Below are 14,653 nucleotides of genomic sequence, written 5' to 3'. Positions count from 1 at the left end.
AGATTACTCAAGACACAAAATTACGATGGTTTCAATGTAGACTTGCATAGAATAATACAAATACAAATGTATACTTATTTAGAATTGATAAGGCAGAGAGTTCAGTTTGCAGTTTCTTTAGTACAGAACAAGGAGATATTTTACAACTCTTTGGGGAGTTTCATAAGGTCAAGGAAGTTTGGAAAAAATTTAGTTTTGTTTGGAATGAGGGGGGATATTGAAATGATCGTGTTATTCATTTAATATAAGTTTTATCCAAATCTTTTGTTTATAAATGTAAATTGAAATTACCCCAACTAAACCATCACTAAAAGTTTTCAAAATGAACTTAAAAATAGATATATGACAGAAAAACATATCTCTTTGGGCAGAAGTGAACAGAATATTTTTTTATACACTGACTGACTGACTGAGTTTGGTTTTACGCCGCTTTTAGCAATATTCCAGCAACATCACGGCGGGGGACACCAGAAATAGGCTTCACACATTGTGCCCATGTGGGGATTCGAACACGGGTCTTCGGTGTGACGAGCCAACGCTTTAACCATTAGGCTACCCCACCGCCCCTTTTTTTTATTATTTTTTTTTTTATACACAGTGAGCATTCTACCCCTGTTTGTTGGAACCTTCCCCGACGCCTAGTTAAACATATTATTATGCACTAGATTTCTTATATTGGTGCCTATTGTACTAGTCCAGACATGGCTGTCTTTAATTGGTATTTCTGGACGGCTGTTTCCCACCCCGTCAGTTTCTATAAATATGCTGTGAAAGGATGTTATTCGAATCCCAAGTGTCAACCAATTCTCTTCTGTCTATAATATTAACCTCAGATCTATAAACTTGTTCACAACTATTGTCAATCTCGGATATAAATCTTTTATATTGACATATGTTCTTGTAACTACCGAATATACATCACCATATGAGTGTATCTATTCAAACCACAAGAGGCATTCGTTTCCTCTGGATGAGTGATTGAGTGAATTTAGTTTTACGCCGCACTCAGCAATATTCCAGCTATATGGCGGCGGTCTGTAAATAATCGAGTCTGGACCAGACAGTCCAGTGACCAACAGCGTGAGCATCGATCTGCGCAATAGGGAACCGATGACATGTGTCAACCAATTCCGCGAGCCTTGCCGCCCGATCCCGTTAGTCGCCTCTTACAACAAGCATGGGTTACTGAAGGTTCATTCTAACCCGGACCTTCATGGGTTCCTCTGGATGTATGTCTGATATCGTAACAGGGAGTCTGGTAAAAAAATGTTAACTCTGGTAATATGTTGATTAAAAAAACAAAAACATATTTACATAATAGTGATGCTTTCAGACCATTGCACATTGGGAGGAAGACTGGTTTTTCGGTCGCCAAAGACTTGCGGGTGTCTGTCCTCATTTAATCCGTCTCTGCGCAAAGATCCCAGACAGGTAAGTTAAACTGTCCAAGTCGGCAGTCACAATGTTGTCGAGGACGATACAGCCTACCTATGTCAGCGCGTATAGTCCACCTATAACCGATACTTACTCTTGGATGTGTATCATTTAGATTAGCTGTTCAGGAGAGTCACCTGAAGCCTTTCCTGGACATGTCTTTGGATCAAGCTCTTGCACATGAGAAGCTGTTTTATTGCGACTTGGGAATTCTGGAAGGCATCCCTTGCAGTCCAGACTATCATGTAAGTCATTACCTTCATCAGGTCAAGTATAGCTGCTGAACATGAGCGGGATTAAGTACACATTAGTTTCAGACAATACTCACTCTCATGCACTGTTTGAATCCAGTTCCTCGATGGAAACTAGGGTGGGTATTGCAGAGAATTTTCATATTGCGATATATTGCGATATGTATTGCAAGATGTTCTTTTTAACAAAAAACTACTTATAATCGAGTTAATGTGTGATTTATAAATCAGAATCACAACAAAATCACTATGCTTGATTGACCTTAATAAAAAGTTAAATGTTACTTTCACCGCGATCATTCCCACCACCCTTACCACAATCATCAAGATTTCGGAGTGTTACGAAGTTTTCCGAATGCATGTCAAATTACCGGTGTTTGATCAGCGTATCGCAATACGTATGGTTTCATGTGTGAACTGGTAAATACCGTTAAACCGGTTATATTGCGCAGCCCTAATTGAAACCATATCTATATGTATATTGTTGTTGTTTTATTATTGCGTACTGTGTGTGAGAGTACGTATGTGCGAGTGAGATGCTAACACTGTTTAGGTTTTGAGAGTTATGTTCCAATATAATTGAAGATCCCAGATTGCAGGAAAACAAAACATTTTCATCATCGATCGTTTTGTTTGTATTACTCCTATTCATTTTGGGATACACATAGACATATGGCCTCGTTGGTCTCCATATATTAATTCATCAAGTACAGCCTTAATCGGGCGAGATATTGATAAAGAAGCGAAGTGTGAGAAAACCGATAGGCTGGAGTTGGTCGCCATTTCAAAGATACTGTTTCAGCATATGGAATACCTCTAGAATACATTTAGCTGGGCCCAGTTATTGTGACGATGATCGCATTTGCATAAGGTGAGTGAGTTCAGTTTTACGCCGCACTCAGCAATATTCCAGCTATATGGCGGCGGTATGTAAGTAATCAAGTCTAGACAAGACAATCCAGTGACCAACAGCATGAGCATCGATCTCCGCAATTGGGAACCGATGACATGTGTCAACCAAGCCAGCGAGCCTGACCACCTGATCCCGTTAGTCGCCTCTTACGACAAGCATGGGTTACTGAAGGTTCATTCTACCCCGGACCTTCACGGGTCTTTTTCAACGTGCAATATATTTACCTCTAGGTATGTGCCCCAATCCTGCTGCTGTACAGAAACAACAGTGGCGAGCTACTTCCGGTCGCCATCCAGCTGTTCCAGGAAAAAGGGCCTGACAATCCGGTAACATTCTGATTCTCTGTTTATAGGTGTGTTTCACTAAATGTATGTGATAAGTACAGTGCTGCCTATCCTATACAGAAGAACTTGGTGTTATATTCTCACTCATACCTTCGGTGAATGTCCACAGTTCGGTGTGCTTTTATGCCAGTGTAATCTGTTCCATTAGATACATGAGACCGGTTGATGTTTTACAATTATTCCTCGACACCAGGTGTTCCTGCCGTCAGATGACCGGAATGTGTGGCTGCTGGCGAAGATGTGGTACAACCAAGCGGAGGCGACATACCACCAGAGTGTAGCTCACCTGGGTAAAGTTCATGCAACAACCAGATAACAACCCAACATGGTTTACTAAGCTATATCTACCCTAATGACAGGCTTTCTTTGATCGTATTTCCCAATCATGGTTTTCTACAAATATCTACTTTCATGACAGGCTTTCAGTGTTTATACTTCCCATTCATATTTTACTTCTATATATACTATTCACACTTTGCTAAGGATCAAATCATGGATTCAACAGAAAACTGTCATGTGGGGTCAAATTTGGTTTAAATATCTAAGCTTATTGTAAGCATAGATCCTAGGTTTCAGTATGCCATTTCATCTTGTTGATCCCATACCTACCATTGACATGTGTTGTGTACTTGTCAATGTCTCGTTCCATGATTTGCAAAATGTTTGATTGGTGCCATGAAAACCACTTTTATGGTTACTCATGTATCGAGTGCATAGATTAAAGTGACTGTTTGCCTAAAGAGGGGTAACCATATTATTATTTATCCATTTCAAATTATAGATCTACCTTTAAGTAAAGTTGTGAAATTTTGTGATCCTTAGCAAAATGTGAGTAGTATATGTTAACAACCCGATCTACCTGTGCAGGGATCACCCATCTGCTGATGGAGGGGGTGGATCTGTCTACTCACAGGCATCTCTCTCAGTATCACCCTATCTACAAGCTCCTGGCACCGCACCTCGTTGGCACAATGGCTATCAACGAGTACGTACAAGGGGACCGTTCATAATTTATGGCTAGGGGGGTAGGGGTGGTGGGTGATGATGATTTTTGTGGAAAAGCATGTACAATGTGAATGCCCCCCCCCCTATAATGTATGTACAAAATAATTGACCCCCCTGAATGTCATGTACAAAATCAATGACCCCCTCCTCCCGTTCCTATAATTTCTAAGCATAATTTTAATCATATTTTTATGTACAAAATTGCTGACACACCCACACACACACACACACACACACACCCCAGTTCGTGTGTACAAAATTGATGACCCCCTATAGCTCCCCAGATCAAAATGGGTTTGTGCCCCCTTAAAATCATCATCACCCCCTAGCCATAAATTATGAACAATCCCGAGAAGGCAATTTTGGGCGGCCTGCTCACATACATGCTTTAGATGTACAGGCTCAATGAGGTTTTCTTCCTGCAGGTCCCTGGTGGAAGGTCCGCTATGTCAACCTGTCATCATAGTACTTTAATTCATAGAAAGGGATTTTACAGCCGCGCTATTATATACTGAGAGAAACAAATTAAGGATCACAGAAAAATTTAAGCATTCCTTTAATATTTTCCAGTTTTCATCACCAGCTTTGAATAGAAAAAGGAACGCTTGAATTTTCCCGTGATCCTTTATTTGTTTCTGTCAGTATATATTCACAAAATCGTGAACTTCAAATTAGATCAATTATACTTTCTTTAAGCGGTGCGGTATAATGAACAATGGAGGTAGTACTGTGGATAAACAACTCCTTCTTACAATGATACAAAAAGATAATAATAGAACAATTATACACTTGCTCGACTTGTCATCTGCAATTGTACCTCAATATTATGGTACCTCAATGTTTATACCGCATAACAACTTCAGATTTCTGTCTCGTGGTGACAAGTGTTAATGTCTTCTGAACTGAAACCAATCAAAGACATGGTACTAAAACTTACATTTGTTCAGCATTATGAAACTACATCTAGGTTTTCATACCTCATCCTGTCATACGGTTTTCCATGTAATAAGGAAAGGCCGAGAACTGCTGCTGGACGGAGGTGCTTTGAACACGTTGATGTCTGTTGGAGTAGAAGGTGTCGAACATCTTATGGCCAAAAGGTTAGTGTGGGTTGATTAACAAGTTCCATTTGCACCAGGAAATTAACACGCCTGACAATAAAGACAATAAATAAATACGTGTAATTTAATTACGACTACGTTTGCTGCAATTGTCATTTTATTGTTTTACAGTCTGCCCGACTGGCACCTAGATGTTGATGGCACTCTACCTGAAGATCTGAAGAGAAGAGGGGTATGTGTAAATGTTGGAAGAAGAATGCGACTTCAGCAGTTATTGTGGAAAGTCCACGTTTTAGTGTATTTACGTCATGTACATGGTATCCACTACACTTTGATGTAGGATAGTGGACACTTTGGTCTCGTGATGACGTCGTGTCATCTCCACTATCATCACTGCAGTTTGTTACCTACGGGTACTGGAGGAGGCAGTGGTTGGGTCCTGCCAATTCTTCGTTTTCTTGTTCATCTTCTTGTTCTTGGTGGTTTGGGTGTTGTTCTTCTAATTATTATTCTTCTTGGTTATATTATGTTATATATGTTTATTTATGAAAAATGAAACCTTTATCAAAACTGTGAGCAATCGCGGTCTTCTTCTCATTGTCTTCCTTCTTCTTGTTCCCATGGTGCCTTCACCAGCCCTTCCCTTTGATTTCTCCGTTTTTTTGGTTTTCCACCTCCTATCTCAGTTTGTTCATTAATGTTTGGGAACTGTTTTCTGTACTCAGGTAAATGGTGAAGGTGTTTTGCCCAATTACCACTACCGAGATGATGGCTTGAAGGTGTATGAGGCCATCGAGGCATATGTCACCAAATATGTCCACCTGTACTACGGTAAGTCCTTCACAGAAAACTTGGGCCAAAATTGCAATGTAGATTAACACACACACGATCAGCAAATATCGTACAAATACCAACCATAGAAACTGAAAAAATGGTATATTCGCAAGGCATTACTGTAAATGAATAAAATTGTAAATATTATGATGTGAGAGACTTCCAACATTTAAATTCGTATCTACTAACAGGCTGGACTGGTTGAGTTAATAGTGCATAAGTATGGCGCATAAGTAGATCATAGATTGTCTAGATTCCCATGTATGGCGGAATCACTTAACTGAAGATGTAGTTAGTCTTGCCCATGTATGAGGGAATAGCATAACTGGAGATGTAGTTCATCTTGTCCATGTATGGTGGTATTGCACAACTGAAGATGTAGCTAGTCTTGCCTGCATGACTTCACTTCATGCTCTCAAGTCACTAACAGCGAAAGACTTGCCCCTTGTCAGGGGAAGGCTAAAACTGATGTTGGCTCAACCCTCAGGTGATGGATATACAGAATATGTTACAGAAAGCGACTTTCCTGCATGGTACTATAGCAAAATAGGCGTGAGACGAACCCCCTCATCTATCATCCATCCACTTTCAGAGTCAGTAAAGGTTGTTTGAGTGACATGAGTTTGTGATTATGTTTAATTCATACTCTTTTTCGAAGAGAATGACCAAGCTCTCCTCAGTGATCGGGAGATACAAGCATGGGCCAATGAGCTTGTAACAAGCACGAAAGACGGAGGCATCGGTATGAATGTGAGTTTTGATCATTTTTTTTGCATTAAATCATATGCATTATAATATGTAAATATTATAAAGGGCATACACTACAAGTGATCTCTGACATAAATCGCATTTCCATTCAAAATATACTTAACTGTACGTTTGATGGATAAACTTACACTATTGGTGACCAAAGTGGTACCTGCAATGCCAAAAACTAGAACAATATAGGGGGCTGTTGCAACGGACAACATAGAACAAACAGGTTAAACTATCCCTTCGGGTCAAAATGACTGCTCACCACAAAATAAAATGCAACTGCTATTTGTAAAGATACAGATATAATAATTCGATTATTATTCTTAAAAACTTAAAATACACAAGTTAACAATATATTCCCAATTGCAGTACTTGTATTCAACATAATCCTCAATGTTTAAATCCTTTATGTTTAAATGAAGATACAAGTATAAAACTTTGGATCGATACTCCTATTGGTAAACAAGTAGAGAAAAGAATGTTAGCAAACCGAAAATCAAGGAATGATAAATGATCACAAGATTTCCTTTCCCCACAGTTAATAGCAGTTGTCTCCTCGCAGGCTTAGTCATTTTGACAATTCGTTGGGTTACCAGCGACTGATTATACGTGATGATGTTAATGAATTATTCAAAATAAAATTTCAACAGTGTGGCCTTAGTGTCTGCTATATAAGTCAATGCCATTTAGATTGACATAACACCTTGGCCCCTCTACCAATTGTTGACAGCAGATACTTTATAAACATTCTGGAATGAACAATGTGGAAAGTATTCATCCTTGTTAACACCATACTACTAATAAATACTATTATAAATCAGATTATCCGTTCTGTTTTGTCTTAAATTTCCGTTGAACATTTTTCATTTGGAGTATTTGAGACTGCAGTACCAAGAACAAAGTCACCTATTCCCCAAATGTGCGCTTACTGTCGTGACACAGGGGGTTCCTGGAGGTGGCAAGTTCCGTGAGCTGAATCAGCTGATCAAGACACTGACGTCAGTCATCTTCACCTGCAGCGCCCAGCACGCCGCCGTCAACTTCCCTCAGTACAACTTCTCTGGCTTTCCGCCGGCCTATCCAACTAAACTGACGGGTTCACCACCAACTAAAAAGGTAGCTATACTTGTAGAAGCTCCCTCTTGCATAATGCTATGTGATAAACTTGATATCTTGCAACTCTTGCTGATAAAAGTACGTGATAAAATGGATATCTTGCAGCTCTCTCTGATGACAATGTTATGTGAGTGGATAACCTCTTTCTGCCTGACGTTAATAAATGATTCTTTTGATTCCTTTTGGAAGCAGAAAGTATTATATTGCATGAAAGTTGGTTCGAGGATGTAAGCAAATCTTTCAGGAACACCGAGCTGTGGAGGATGTTCTCAAGGCCCTACCGGATGTGGATACCCTGTCAGAAATGATTTTGGTTGCAAACTTACTCAGCACCAAGATTACAAATGCATTAGGGGACTTCGAAACGATCTACATTCAAGACCACAAGGCTGTCCAGATATGGCAAGAGTAAGTATTTGTGTTGCATGACTTTCTGAGGATAGATACACAGGTCCAACAGACCATATCCTTTCTTTCTTATTTTCACAACTCTAACATGTTATTGAAAGGTATTCATCTGTCTCTGACATATTCAATGTTTGGTTAAAGTCACGATTATTGGTATAAAATGTAGTTATTCTTTCATTCTTGTTTTGACATCACTCACATATTAGTTTATGGCATGTATTTGCTGATTCAAGTTCAAAGGGTATTCATCCTTATGTGACATTGTAGTGTCTAAGCTGTAGCGATCACCTTGGAACTTGGCGTGGAGCATGCTAACTTTAGACGACAAATGACAAGCATGTTGCGTCAAGGCTGCTACTTTATTTCGTCTGCTGTACGTCACGTGACATCAGTGGCGCGTAGCCGTAAGCAGGCTGTCAAGCAAGCAGTGCTACTCTATAATGTTGTCACTTCGGTACTGTTTCAAACTGTTGAAATGCATTATTTGTTTTCCTCTGGAGCTATCCTGTTGACCAAAGCTTCAGGCCCATACACTTCTCTCCCAAACATGAGTTTATTAGGTGTAACCTGATGTCAAATATGGCAGATGCACATTCCAGTTGCTGGGTTCCGATTAAACCTTTTAACCAGTCCGTTTGAGGAAGGATGATACAGAATTGGTCCTGTCTTACCACCCACATCAAGCAAAATGCAGACATGTTTGAACAAGTTGCTATCAAAGTTTGTTCCTTGATCTGTATGGACTTCAACTGGTACTCCGTACCTAGTGACAAACTCTTCCACAAAAGTCTTACAGACCGATTTGGAAGGGCAAATGCCGGCCTCGACCAATTTGGTAAATTGATCCATGATGACCAAGATGATTCCTCTTGCAAATACTGGAAATGGTCTAAGAATGTCCAGCTGTACACGATCTAGAGGTGACCCGCTTTGGTACACTTGTAAGGGAGCTTTGAGTGTTTGATTTTCCCTATTCTTGGGTTGACATGTGTGATACCTTGCAACGAACACCTCTACATACGATGAAAGATTGTGCCAAAAGAACAGTTGTCGAACGCGCTCCTTTGTTCAGTCATTCCTGGGTGGCCTAAAAGAGGGGATTCATGAAAAGACTTGATATGTTTTTTCGGTGTTGGCCCACTGATATCTTCTTGCCATATGTTCAAATGGATAAAAAGACCAACTCCCAATCTTCTTGACCGTCAAATGCCGTTAATTTAGGACGCGGAACATCTTTGCATACAGAGCGATTGTTGGCAAAACCTAGAAAGGTTCCGCCTTGTTGAGCTGCTGGTGTTGAGCTTCTGCCATAAGCAAGTGGTGTTTGTGGAAAGCTAACTGATAGGCCTCAGGCGTTTGAGGTTGTCTGTTCCACTGAAAAGAGTTGATCAGAGACAATTCGGGCTTGAATCTTGATTGTATTGGTGTGCTGCTCATTTGAAGTGTTGCAGCATCTCCTTTTAAAAACCGAGATTCTTCTCTGCTCTTTTCAATCTCACCAAGTCTTATTGCCACTGTTCTAGCACCACTTTCTTGCATTTCGTTAAAGCAATGCCTTGATTCCAATCGATCTTTCTCCAGCCTTCCCTGGAGCCAGGCTTGCTACGCCTGGTGTTGCTGATGCCACCTTTGCCTTTCAGCTGCCGTGTCACAAAAGAATCGTTGGGATCCATCACCAGGCTGTTGATAGCGCCATCTTGGAGGGAATGGCTTGTGCCATAAGCTTTGCTGGTTGTTGTCTCCCTTACTCGACATTCAGTTTGAATGCAGCTGCTAGGACCTCCTGTGGGTCCACAGTAACATGAAACTGTGGGCCAAAACACTCATCTATTGCATCAAACTCAAGATGTTTAAGCCACTTCCTGGCTAGAACTTCACAAGGGTGGACCCCGTCGATTGTTAACTTTCCAACATTGTTCTGTGAAGGACGTCCTCTCCATGTTTTGAACACGTCGAGTTGAGAGTAGAGAGTTCCTCCCAAGGGATGTATTCAGGTTGACAATGTGACGGTTAATCAGTTTGGTTTGTCTGACCACTACTGAGTCTGAGTGTACCCAGCTTGTTTTTTTCGGATTGGCTTCCACTTCGTTCCAGACACTGATACAGACACTGGGGGAAGTCCTCCACAAGCTGCATGGGAAGTCTGTCTTCCACATGCACTAGGCTGTTGTGTTTGTGCGTTTGAATCAAACATGGTGCTGGTGTGTTTTAGCATCCTTGTTTTTCACTGTTTTTAACAATGTTTCATTTCACTCAAACTCAACAAATATTGAATCAGTTGCTTCACTGCATGTTCCAACATGTCGTTTAAAGTGTTCATTAAGCACACAGAAAGTTGCATTTACCTTAGAGTATAAATGACGTCACCACGTTTCAGTTTATATATGACAATCAAATTTTAGGGTGTTCCCATACTTTTTTGTTTATAGTATAATTGACATTAGAAGGAAGAATTTATGTCCGGGAACTTGAAAGCTGCGTCCATACACAACACAGCTCTTGGAAAACCGGGAACAGGGACTGATCACTAAAACACAGCAGAGAAATTTCTGTCAGCCTGTCAGTTCAAAATGCTGACTGCATGAAAATCCAAATACAATGTCAATGAAAAGCAAATGTTACACAAAGATAAGTACGAAGTTAATCTTAAACAAGCATTGTCACAAGGTGACATCATCCCCCACCGCAAATTATCAAATCAAACTTATAAAGTAATGAAAGTTTAAGTTAAATGTCAACAAAAACATGACCAGTCAATCTCTCTTGATATCTTGCTCTTTAGGTGTTCAAACACACACATATTTTCAAGACTACACATATTTTCAAGACTGACTTTGACCTTGACATTAATGTCATAGTGTATGAAATATGCATAGTACTAAAGAAATTGCTCATTGAAAAACATTTAAGGGAAGTCTTGAAAGTCTGAAGAAAATCCAGTGAACTATTTTTTAAATATCTTGCTGACAATTCAGGTTAACATGCTGAAATCTTCAAAGTGTCGCTGTGACCTTGAAAATTAAGTGAAGGTCACCTATGCTGAAATCTTCAAAGTGTCTCTGTGACCTTGAAAAGTAAATGAAGGTCACCAAAATTGACTGGGCCCTGCACCTTCCCTAGATAAAGCTTGGTTTCAAATATGAAGACAATCCAGTGAACGGTTCTTGAGATAGCTTAACATGCAGGTTTACATGCTGAAATCTTCAAAGTGTCGCCATGACCTTGAAAAGTATGTGGGCCCTGCGCATTCCCTAGATAAAGCTTTGTATTGAATATGAAGAAAATCCAGTGAACAGTTCTTGAGATGCATGCAGGTAAAACGTGAAAGTCCCCTTGTGACCTTGAAATGAAGGTCAAGGTCACCAAACCTGACTTTGACCTTTCTTATAGTGTGATGAACCTAGGTACCAAATATGAAAAGAATCTAGAGAACGCTTTTTTAAGATATTCCAATTCGTACGGACAGACGGACAAAGCCTAATACTATATCCCCCGCTTCGCGCAAAACGCGTGGCGGGGGATAACAAGTATTTTACACTCCTGACAATATCTCCCCGTGCAGTTACAGGATTAAGAACGATCTCACCCGAGTCCGCCGAAGCTGCTGAAGGGGCAGGACTGCCCCAGAATCATCATTCAGGGAATAGGTCAGAGTCAGGTCATCGAGTCGAACGAGTAAAGAAAGCACTTCTGACATCAATGTATCATCTAATCTGTAGCGGTTCCCTTGGAACTTGGCGGTGGGCACGCTACTATAGACGACACACTACAAGCACCATGTTAGGTTGCCATCTTTATTTCGTCTGCTGTATGTCATGTGTCATTAGTGGCACGTAGCCGTAAGGCGTGTTTACTCGAGCAGGCAGTGCTACTCGATAACACTACAATATTGAATGTATGGTCAAAATCTTGACTCTTTCAGCCGCTGTTATGGGTATAAAATGTAAAGACCACCCTTCTCTGAATATCTGCTATAACTTTTGTGATTACTTCCAGGTTTCGCATGAAACTGTCAGAAATTACACAGTCATTCACCGCTGACAACAAACAGTGTCGGGTTCCACCCTACGACTTTCTCCTTCCTGAGAACATCCCCAACTCTGTCAGCATCTGAGATATTGTATCCGGTACAGTGATGTTTCTTGACAGACAGCATCTCCAACACCAAGGAAACATCTACAGCATATTGACTAACCTAAATATATACGTGCACAATTATTCATACCAAAATATAATTATTATGTGACATACAATGTACAAGACAAGTCACAAAAAGCTGAACTGTATAAAAGTCTTTACTGGTTAATATATGGAACTGGTCTCTCCCTGATATTTAGAAATTTCTGGCTTCATAATTATTTCCCCTTTTCACAAAAGACACAGGGAACAGACTCCAGGGACCAGGCTATAAGCTGTTAGAAGATATATTTATATTTTATGCGAGTAAGTAGGGCTTCCACGAGTCCATTTTTTGGACTCGAGTACTCGAGGGGTGAGACTCGACTCGAACCCGAGTACTCGAAATTCATACCTTTCAAGCAAACGATAGCGTAAATTGCATGACGTGTTCCGATCACACAAGTGAACACTTACTTCTTTCCGACTTCATATCGTCATGTGACTAACATTTCCTATTGGTCAGAATCAGTATTTGGATGTTTACTTGACAAATGTTTTTTTCTTCGTACTTCTTGTACTGCCTGCAAAACGCAGTGATATACCGCACAGGCGGCATTTGGTTATTTTGCTCTTTTCACTATCCAGATCAAGATACGCCCATACATTTGATTTTTTACCTTTCTCTATGTCTATCAATTGTCAAGATAGTTACCTAATCATTTTAAGAAGTGAAATCTAACACGATGTATAATATTTACTCTCATCTGCAGACTTGTAACAACTAATACCATACAGCCACACCGTGTGAGGAGTAAACTATTTAATCTAGGTGTTAATGAAAACATTACCAGATGGCTTAAAGAATTCAGGGTACATAGAACTCAGTATGTCGGTGTCAATGGCTATCAATCTTCTTTTCTCTCAACCTCTAGTGGAGTTCCACAGGGCTGTGTTCCTTCATCCGTACTCTTCGTTTTGTATACCAATGACTGTTACTTGTCAATATATGACTTGTTTACTGTGAAATTTGCAGATGACGCCACTGTTACTGGCCTAATTTCTGATTCTGAACATTATTATCGTCAAGGCATTGACAAAACCGTAAAGACAGTTTTTTATCAAACCTTTATTCAAAGTGTGTTGACCTACAATTTTCTATGTTGGTATGGGGATGTCTCATCGCAACAAAAACAAACTTTTCAAAATGTTTAATACTGCTTGCAAAATTTCTGGAGTGTCTTTCGAGTATATTCCCTTTGTCTATGAGCCCCAGATTGTCAAAAAGGCAGCTAAAATGAGATTTGATAGATGATATATTTGATCTCACCATTTTGAACTATTTCCTTCTGGACGCTGCTGTCGATTACCTTCCCTCAAAACAAACAGAGCTCGATAGTCTTTCATACCATCAAGATTTCGTGAATGCAACAAATATTTTGAATCACCATCATGTGATTAGAACTAGAATTATTCAGCCTCTTTACCTATGTGGTTAATTGAATTATATCATGTCAGTTTTATTTGTAAATAACATTCGTTTTGAGCATGTAATTATTGTGTATATTTTTGTGAATTATGTATATTATTCATTTTGAGACAGTTTGGATGTATATCTTATCTTAATATTAGAGTTAACGGCCGCTCGTGCTTAGCACATGACAGACAGTCTGTCAACGTCAAATAATTCGGGTTATTTCCCCTTTTCGAGTCCTCGAGTCCTTGAAAATGGACTCGAGTCCAGCTGAACCCGACTCGTCCTCAAGTACTCGAGTACCGTGGAAGTAAGATCACTTAGAGTGAGTGAGTTTAGTTTTACGTCGCACTCAGCAATATTCCAGCTTAATATTGCTATATGGCGACAGTCTGTAAATAATCGAGTCTGGACCAGACGATCCAGTGATCAACAGCATGAGCATCGATCTACAAGTAACTCAATGTAGTATAATTAGATCACTTAGAATTAGGCAATAAACAGTAAGGGAAATATTAATATTTTATGCAAGTAGCTCAAGGTAGTTTGATTAAATAACTTAGAACTAAGCTATAAGCGCTATATGATTTATGCATGATAGTTATTGCCACCAAACATCTGACTGAATCAATCACTTAGAACCAGGCTATAAGTTGTTAGGGAAAATATTATTATATCTGTCAATATCTGTTTAACAGTCTTAAGTATTGATTTTGTTTAGTGTTGAACATTTTCGTCACATTTATATGACGTTATATTTTTATAACAATATTCCAGCGACATGATATGGTCGAGGACTAAATGAGACTGGGCTAGACATTATGCGCACTGTTCCATGCATCTGGGATACAATCACGTGCGTCTAGCAAGTCTGCGAGCCTGACCACCCAAAACCTGTAACAACAAGCATGGGAGTGTTGTTATTTAAACTTTAACCTGGC

General features: G+C 39.8%; 1 protein-coding gene across 1 annotated transcript in view; it reads left to right on the top strand.

Annotated features, from left to right (window-relative positions):
• The window catches only part of LOC124286402 (arachidonate 12-lipoxygenase, 12R-type-like), a 38,395-nt gene extending 26,089 nt beyond the window's left edge, over positions 1-12,306 (top strand). Inside the window, exons 2-13 of the mRNA XM_046722770.1 lie at positions 1,334-1,431; positions 1,550-1,679; positions 2,829-2,924; positions 3,136-3,232; positions 3,810-3,927; positions 4,958-5,047; positions 5,180-5,240; positions 5,734-5,839; positions 6,501-6,592; positions 7,541-7,714; positions 7,959-8,122; positions 12,119-12,306. Coding sequence (XP_046578726.1) covers positions 1,334-1,431; positions 1,550-1,679; positions 2,829-2,924; positions 3,136-3,232; positions 3,810-3,927; positions 4,958-5,047; positions 5,180-5,240; positions 5,734-5,839; positions 6,501-6,592; positions 7,541-7,714; positions 7,959-8,122; positions 12,119-12,236 — 1,344 coding nt within the window. The 3' untranslated portion in view covers positions 12,237-12,306. The remainder of the gene's footprint in view (positions 1-1,333; positions 1,432-1,549; positions 1,680-2,828; positions 2,925-3,135; positions 3,233-3,809; positions 3,928-4,957; positions 5,048-5,179; positions 5,241-5,733; positions 5,840-6,500; positions 6,593-7,540; positions 7,715-7,958; positions 8,123-12,118) is intronic.
• Positions 12,307-14,653: the final 2,347 nt, after the last annotated feature.

Source organism: Haliotis rubra, unplaced genomic scaffold (assembly GCF_003918875.1).
Source record: "Haliotis rubra isolate DU_JTF1 unplaced genomic scaffold, ASM391887v1 Scf382, whole genome shotgun sequence".
In the NCBI taxonomy this organism is placed as follows: Eukaryota; Metazoa; Mollusca; class Gastropoda; order Lepetellida; family Haliotidae; genus Haliotis; species Haliotis rubra.
Note: the sequence above shows the minus strand (reverse complement) of the source record. Positions and strands in the feature narration are given on the sequence as shown.